Source organism: Haliotis rubra, unplaced genomic scaffold (genome assembly GCF_003918875.1).
Source record: "Haliotis rubra isolate DU_JTF1 unplaced genomic scaffold, ASM391887v1 Scf2394, whole genome shotgun sequence".
Lineage (NCBI taxonomy): Eukaryota > Metazoa > Mollusca > Gastropoda > Lepetellida > Haliotidae > Haliotis > Haliotis rubra.
In genome coordinates, this window is record NW_025766441.1 from 1 (window position 1) to 9,203 (window position 9,203).

The following is a 9,203-nucleotide window of genomic DNA, read 5'->3' on the forward strand; positions in this document are numbered from 1 at the left end:
ATCGCACACCGAGGTAAAGCGCACAATGCTACGATTTTTTATTTTGGCATCTTTTCGGAAAGTGTGAGCGAAGAAAATACAGCCTGATATCTGAATGACATGAGTGTATATGAATTGGATTTATGTGCTTGTGCATAACGTTATACGCTCAATATTAAAATGACTCGTGTCTCCAAAATGGATTTTCCTTCTATGACGTCAAACTGACGACAGAGTCCATACACATTAATAATGATAGGGGCATAACTCCGTAATGCAAATAGAAACTAGTCAATGTAACTCAAGTCCCTTTGGAGAATTATTTATTTGGATAGACGCTATATTTTTCATTGTTTTTGTTTCGTTAGACAAGAGCTATTCCATCAAAGTTCACAATGTGAACGGATGCGCTCCTGGTAGTTCCACAATTTAAAGATAAGATGACAACATACTGCACCACTGAAAGCACGTAATAGCGATTTCGGATGGCCCTATCCGATATATAAGTTAGTTCTTAGATTCCCATATTCACCGAACATGTGGAGATGTATGTTTTGACTAATTTTACATCGCTATAACCAGAATGCCTTATGTCTTCAAATCAAATGAAATTACTGAAAATAATACAACATTTTAGTTGATGTCGTTGCTTATTTTATGCATTTTGCGACGTCGGAAAAGACGACTTATTGGTATGCTGATTAGTATATATCTCACCTAATTTTATTAATTGTGTAGAAGAAGGTCTCAGCTTCTTTGTCAGAATTAACACTCTTCAGACAAAACATAAAGACTGTTTTCCATGTAAATAGTGTTCTGAATATATCAACAATTAGACGGTTTGACTGTAGTATCTTATCATGAGCAACATGCGCACTGTTTTGGCATCAATTTAACGTAAATGAAAATAGCATTTCCACAGCACGCGAATATTTTTGTTTAGGATAAGAATTTTATTTATTTATGATTATGTAGATATTTACTCTCTTCATAAGTATGCAGTGGAAAATGCACAAAAGATGGCTTTTTATATATGGAACTGGTATACATACTATATATTAGAATATGGATGTAAGATTTGTCAAATTTAGACATGGCATGGTTATATAATTTTTTAAACAATTTTCATTACAAATATAGTTACAGTTTGATATCCTGTCATCATAATATCTTTAAATCAAATGATATGAATTGATTATATTATCGAAAACAATGATCGTTGAATCATAAAGCGTTTCCGACAAACGCGCACCTGGCCAATCAATATACATAATTGTTTTTCTCCTATAAAACCACACAAAAATATTGCAATGAAGACAAGAGACAATTCCTTTAAATGTGTGTGCATATCATTTTCATTAAATATTATCAGTTATGCTTATAAGGTATCAAATCGCTGTTCATTAACCTGTTCATGTGAAACTGCAATATTAGTTCAAATGCATTGAATGTTGTACATCATAGGAACTAAAGTAATTGCAGTTATGGCAGTTATTTACATCACCATGATATTGGCAACGTTTCAAATTATCAGTAGCGATTTCATGTAAAAGTGATATCAGTGTTCATTATTATGTTACTTGTTAAATCAATACTCCCAGTAATTATCCGATTTTCACATTTCAAAAACATACAGCTAAATAACGCTGTGAATCGCAATTTCATACTGTGTAAAAAATGACGACATTTTCGATGAAGCCTATTTTGAAAGGTCATTTTTCAGCACTTGAGCTTCATATAAAATACGATTGGGTGGTATCAAGAAACAGGAGATTTCACGCAGAATTTGAAACTGTGAAGTGTATTTGTGTGCGTGGGATATTTTAATTTTTATTGGACTTCAAAGTGAGGGTTGAAGGGGAAGGACATATATGTCCCTGTGGCATCCAGGGGTTTAATGATCAAAAGAAATAGTAAAGAACATACCTCCTTGACAAACAACATGGCTCATCTCATCAGTGTTTTCCGCATAGCGGCCATTCGTCAGGTTTACAAACCTGTCAACTGTTTGCTGCAGGATAAGAGTCAAAAAAGTTGTGATAATGTCAAATGATTTGGTGTGTATATAGAAAAGTGGAAGGAGAGTATTGAAAGGTTTTAAAGTTCTGCTCCACAAAGGAGCACTACCACCAATTTCAGTCAAAGTCAAACTTGTTGCCATGGAAATGCAATGATATTTTATTCAGAAATCCAAAACTACAAAAGGCACCAGTATACCACCAGACCAATCTAAGTGTCTGGTGAAGAAATAGTGAGCGGTTTTAGAGTTCTGCTCCGGAAAAGAACACTACCACCAATTTCAGTGAAATTTAAACTTGTTGCCATGAAATTGCCAAAAATATTTAAAGGGGAAGTGTACACGAATAAATCCACATTTATTCTTATGTGAATCAAAGTGAACTGTTTTAATTAGTTAATACCAATGTTTGAAAATATACACTCATTTTTCTTACAACGTAAGTATAACCCTCAAAATAAGTGCTGAAATGTTATGCCGATATGAGGTATTTTTTGCCGAGCTAAACAGGCCAGAGTTACCGCCCTTTGATTATGACGTAATTGGTGCCACTTGAATTTAAACTGGTCTCCTGTCTAGTCCCAAAACAAAAGATCATAATACTGATATTAATCACGTGAAAAAAGTTCGTGAAAATACGAAGAAGCATAAGAACAGAAAATGTAAGCAGCAGGACGGATTGGTCGTGTGTATTTTCATTCATAACCTCGCCTCAATGAAAATACCAAATATGTATAACAATGTTGACGTCCGTATGACACCACTATCAGGAAGCGACTTTTTCAAAATGGCGTGTTCACTGACACGAGTTTTCGAAGGAGATTTTCGTTGTTTCAAGCAACGTATATGCATAAATGTGACATGTAAGTTGTCCGAAACTTCTGTCAGTCTGCTGGTTGTTATTTTCTTTTTGTTTTCATTGTGACCAAGGGAAATAGTCAGAAATTAAGAGAGGTACCGTCATCGTTGTGCCTGAGTTGGCGTCAATCATGGCGTCACGCTTTCAGAAACTGTAATATGTTGTGATGAATCTAGAAAATCATTGGCATACACCTGTTTTATTTAACTATCGCTTGCTACGATACCTTTCCCATGCATGTTCTAAAACTAATGATCAAACACACTGACAAACTGAGCGTACCTTAACATGATCACCATCAATTCCTGTTAAGAGGATGATTGGGCCTGGTCTGTTTTCACCTGAAGAAAAATGAAGCATCTGAATGTATTAAGTCTACACATGTATAGAGAATACTTCATTATTTTGTTAGCTAATGGTTTACAAAATGAATGGTACGGAAAAGGTTCAGTTTCCATCATCTATGAGCTGACTTTTCAGGGATCGATTTAGAGCTTTGTTACTTGCACTGGTGCAACCCAATATTACAAAGTGCAATATAGTTATTTGTCTAACATGGCCCAGGTGCAAGTCAACTTTTGGGAAATATATTAACTATATAAATCTAACACTATAGGCATAATTATGTGAGCTCATTTTTCTTCAAAACTTTGAATAATTCAATAGCATATTTCTTTCATTACATATTGCAGTGAAGGCAGTGCAGTTGGAATTTGGCTGATGCAACTAGGTTTCTATCTTAGGTTGCACCTGGTGCAAGTATGTCAACGTCTAATGGAGCCCTTCTTGTCTTTAGTAGCGCCATGCATAGAATGCATGTGAATTTGATATTGTGAATCTTGTTTGGTTTAGTAAGTGTTAGTAAAACATGTGCTTTCATGACAAACATCTATAAATAAAGAAAAGAAGATTGTATCAGTTAAAGCTTTTTGAATGACAGTGGAAATAACCTTTCCTCAACCTAAACATGCTGAAAAACATAACTGACTTGCTGTTAAAGTTTTTTAACAGGGAACAAGGGCTTGTGAAACAGTACAATTATGTTTCTGCATCATTTAGTCAAATGACCTGTATCCTTAGCTTTGGCCTGTGATCCACATTATCAAAGAGTAAAGATATGCCCCAAGTTAAAGATGTGACCTAGTGCATTTGTTCCCCATTAACTTGGTAGAATCATTTCAATATTTCAATTTTCTGTAAATAACTTTTTAAAAAACAAACAATTTACTAACCAAACATTTTCTTGAAGTGAAATGTTATCAGAAGTACAATTTGCCTTTTGTCTAATGACCAGATGAGCAACAATGAGTAACAATGACTCCAACAAGTAAACTAAAAGATGTCTCGGAACACTTGACAAGAACATATACTCACCACATCTTACTGACTAGAAGGCGGATAAATGTGAGATGTACCAAACCATTAACACAATTTGACAAAATACACAGCATAAGCTTCTGCATCATGGAAAGATAGGATAACAAATACACACTAAACGAGAGAAAAAGTTCAAGTCAGCATATGTTCTGGGGTCTTTACTCTGATATCTATCTGACTGCAAGCGTTCTGTTTATACTAAGAGGCAGAGAAACCTAAAATGTTTGGATACAGTAAATAAAAGTAAACGCATCACCAAACAACAGCTGATCTAAACACAAAACTACATCAGAAATATCTGTTATGAAATTTGACAAGAAAATAAGTAGTGTTACAAATCTAATTTCCTGATTCATGTTGGACAGTGAAGCATATATTTCTTTGCACTGCCTGTTGCAATAATGGAGTCAAGCTTGGCCAGTTAAAAGAGGTAGCATGAATTTCGGAGTAAAATGGCCAATGCTTTGTAAGCACCACATCTGCCATTGTGCTAGTGCTAGTTATCGTTCACAATATGCAGATCGATAATCAAAGCTCATTAATTGATCACAACAAAACTTAAGTGGGCACTAACAGGACGCAATCAAAACATTGTTCAAATGAAACAGGCATCAGTTAATATAATGATGAAGATGATGACTGATTGGATATGTATGTTGAGGTATGTGCATAATAAAAGTTAAAAGGTCATTTAATGTACAGTGTGAAAATACCATGTGTTTTCATTACAAGCTAATTATTTCTAGAATTCGTGAGAAAACAGCATAGTAATAGTTGTAATGTGTTTTGATTCTAAAAATTAAAAATTGTTTCTGAATGAAAAATCAGGTGTCAAAACTGACAGCAATAACCATGCATACATTGCGGTTTGGGATATCTACATATGCTGATGTCAGATGCAGTCATGACCTAAGCTCATCTGACATTCAGTGCTCATAGAGCCAGTAGTTTGTTTGTATAAGCCTGTTAAATACATTGAGGGAGAGAAGATATGATAATTATTTGTCCTAAATAGGGACTAACTAGACATGACAAATGGTGTTTCAAAGTAAACCGGGTCAGGTGAGCAAAAACTTCAAAATATTGCGTTAAATAGTTTATGAACTATCTAATCTAATGGTTTATGCTATATTTATAGGGGAATGTTAGGAAATCAGATATGTATGACAATAAGCTCAAAAATTCTGAGAGACAATGTAGATATATGTGAGCAAGGGATAATTTTTATGCTCATTTCTTGCTTCCATCATGACCGCCTCCGTGGAGTAGTGGTTAGAGCGTCCGCCCGGACAGCGGAAGGTCGCAGGTTTGATCCCCGAACCGTCACACCAAAAGACGTTAAAATATGGTACTTGTTGGTCCCTGCCTGGCGCTCGGCATTAATGGGTACAACAAGGACTGGTCGGCTCGAGTCAGTATAATGTGTCTGAGTGGGGGTATTCATGCTTCACTGCGGCATGGTATCTCAGTGGGCTAGCACTATAAAACCAGCTTAAGTCTGGGCTAGTACAAGCAGTCGCATACACATACACACGCATGCACGTCATCATATGAGCGAAATATTCTCAAGCACGACGTAAAACCCAATTTCACTTCACTTCACTCTTGCTTCCATCAATTTCATGATTTATAACATTATAAAAGATAAATAATCCAGAAATATTGCTGATGGAAAAATTATTAATTATTATTGATATTCAAATTAAGTAATTGTGTAACAAGAAGGTTAACTTGCAATATTCAATACAGATTTATTCATATTCTATTTCTGATGATGTACAAAGTTTGTACCACTTTGATACAGATTTTAAGTTAAGACTCTGAGATCAGCTTATCAACATACATATACCGTAGATTTCAGACTTTAAAATAATTAACAATCTTTAGAAATCGCAAAGGGAAGATATTGTATAGATATTCACATTCATAACAAAAGAATATACAGAGAAAAGAATCAGAAGTCTAGAAACATGCCTAAATAATGGCTCAGAGTTGACAATTTTAACAAGACTGCCGTGGAGATAATGTGTTCAGTGGGATCAATAAAGATTATGACAGACAGATTGACTAAATCAGTGGCATGATATTGAAAAGCCACTTGGATACTTACTTTTGATTGCCATGGTAAATCATCTATACCATAATCGTACAGGATCTCTTCCCTTTGTTTATAGGCCTGCAACAATTGTTATTTGTAACATGCTCAAAGTAGAGTCCTCAACAGCATTATATAAGGATGAACATATTTGTTAAGATCCTGTAAATTGGGCAGTGAAACAGAAATAAGAAACCAGAATAGAATAAAGAAACAAAGTAATCAATTTGTTTGAGTGGAATTTTAGAAGTTGAGACACGTACAATATAGAACAAGTTTTTATGGATAACAACTTCTTTATTTCGTGAAGTGCGACGTTTCGATACAGATTCTTGTACCGTTGTCAAGCAAAGAGTGATACATGAAGTGTAGGAGCTGCATATATATACTGTATATAACAATGAAACAACATAATAGACAAAGAAACAACATAATTGCCATAATTGGCTATACGTATATATATATGCAGCTCCTACGCTTCATGTATCACTCTTGCTTGTGACAACGGGTACAAAAACCTAATATCGAAACGTCGCACTCCTGAAATAAAAAGTTATTATCCATAAAACTTTGTTCTATAATGAAAATCATCAATATCCCCAGCAATGGTAAAATACCCATCATGAATATGTAAACTAGTTATGATTATGTCAAATGTACAGTTTGATGTACCTCACTAGTGTTCTGTTGATTTATGTCATTAGATTCTTGGATACCCACAAAGTGGAAAGAGTATTGAAGGTTTTAAGTTCCAAACATCAATCTTAGTGCTACGACTGTTACAAGTCTATGTTAAAAAGTAAAGGGAGTTGTGATCTTCTTAAATATTGAAAAATATGTGCCGTTGAGATTGACATCCAGTGATCGAGGGAAAAATACACCAGCACCTTGGGCAAGCACTAGTTTGCCTGGATATGTGCGCTATATAAATATCATATAATAATATTTTATTCAGAAATCCAAACTACTGAGTGGCACCATTTCAACACCAGACCTGTCTATGTGCCAAGTTTGGATGGATGGAGTCCATTTTAATACCCCCACAGGATAATGAGCAGTCTGCATTATTACAAGATATATTGGTACATAGAAGAATACATACCTTGTACAAATCAGTGCCAGAATGTGATTCCCTTTGTTGTCTGATATTCTGAGCATTTTGCTGTTCCTCTCATCCACCTCACCATGATTTACAAGACGGCCTAAACGGCCAGTTTCCTGAGTGGCATCAACACTGCATGCAAAATGCTATTAGTAAACATTTGTCCAAACACAACTAAATTAGAGGCAAAATATTCATGATACATCAGAGAAGGACAGTCATACAAAACCTCAACGCCTACATTGGTTACTGTTGCTATGTCCCCCAAGCTTTTTGATGCTGAGCTGTCAAAATGGCTGATTGTCATCCGGGAGACGACTGTCTCAGTTCGATACCGGACAATATTTCCTTACATTTGCACCTGGTAGATGTTAGGACTTCATGATAAACACTTGGACTTAAGAATGTTGAAAATGATTTTAAGCTACAGGTTCGAGGGAGGAGACGGAAATGTTTTAGGCACACACTTATATTTTCCATGTTATCTTCACTGAAAATCTAACTTAACCTTGAACATGTGAGTCATTCCTCTCTAGGATACTTTACTTGTTTACTCACCAATATGTTCTTGAATTGAATTTGAAGAAGTAGCGGAAGCAGGATGCTGATTTCTTCTCCCTTTCTTCCCCTTCTTTACCAGTGACTTTCTCACCATCATAGATGAGGAGAAAATCACCTTTTTGTCTTGGGGTGTCTGTCACTACACCTCTACCTAAATAAACCAAACATAAAGACAGACACATTTTAGGCTTGCATGTAACATTACTAAAAGCTTGGGAGAAAATCACTAGTTCTGAATGAAATTACTAAATTAAACTCTCAAAATAGTCACCACCTTCCCCTGGGGACTGAAAGAGAAATAGCAGTTCTGTTGGTATTTTCATTGTGTTTGAAACAGTAACATCGAATATGGTTATTTTGGTATATATAGTCACTTTAATTTCAATGAACTTACAAGCAAAAATAAGCTTAACACTGTACAGTGAGTTGGGAGATTCCATCAGTAGAACACCTAGTTGCACTAACAACAATAAGTGGAAGTCAAGAAGACAGACAAACCTGTTCATATAAACTCCAAGGTAAGCTTGCTAAGGCATAATTTTTTTTTGTTGTGGTTAAGATTACCCGACCGACCCTATCTTTTTAGGCTATGAACACAATAAGCTTTCAGATACCATTGTTTTTTCCCAGCACTGACGAACATCGGTTGTTTTGATAGAGAGAGTTGAAGAGTTGACATGATGGCCGGAAGCTTGATTGAATAAACAATTACACATTGACAAATGTGATATTTGTTTGTATTTTACTTCTATAAAAATGTTTTAAAAAATCCTATCAACATACCCTAAATTTCAAAAAGCCTAAGTTGTAATCGGAACCACAACATTTTTTCATTTGGCCTAATCATGCATATTGTCATTCTAACCTTTGACATCAAACTGCTTAATGGTGAATCCCTCAGGGTCTTTGCTTTTTTGGGCCCAAAACCGGGCCAAAGATACCTGATCTTCATTTTGCTGTAAAGACAACGAACAATAGTTCAAATCCACACATACAATAAAATAACAACATGTAAGAAATCAAGTTCAATGTGTTTATTCATGGGGACCTATTTCATCCCATAATAGTATTAATACCATGAGAGTTTGAATTCATTCTCTACACTTATACCAAGTGGTCATTTAGCAGCCAGGTTCCCAGGGTCGGCTGCACTACGCTATGACACTCAGCACTGACTACTGAATGGTGGGCCAATGGCGGGCTTCACTACATG

At 35.4% G+C, this 9,203-nt stretch overlaps 1 protein-coding gene across 1 annotated transcript; it reads right to left on the reverse strand.

Annotated features, from left to right (window-relative positions):
- Positions 1-7,429: 7,429 nt before the first annotated feature.
- LOC124278541 (N-lysine methyltransferase KMT5A-like) lies at positions 7,430-8,946 on the reverse strand (the record flags this gene model as incomplete). The annotated part of the gene is made up of 3 exons (XM_046714270.1): positions 7,430-7,561; positions 7,988-8,141; positions 8,856-8,946. Coding segments are annotated over 3 exons (377 nt in total), but the record flags the coding sequence as incomplete, so codon positions are not given.
- Between the last annotated feature and the right edge of the window lie 257 nt (positions 8,947-9,203).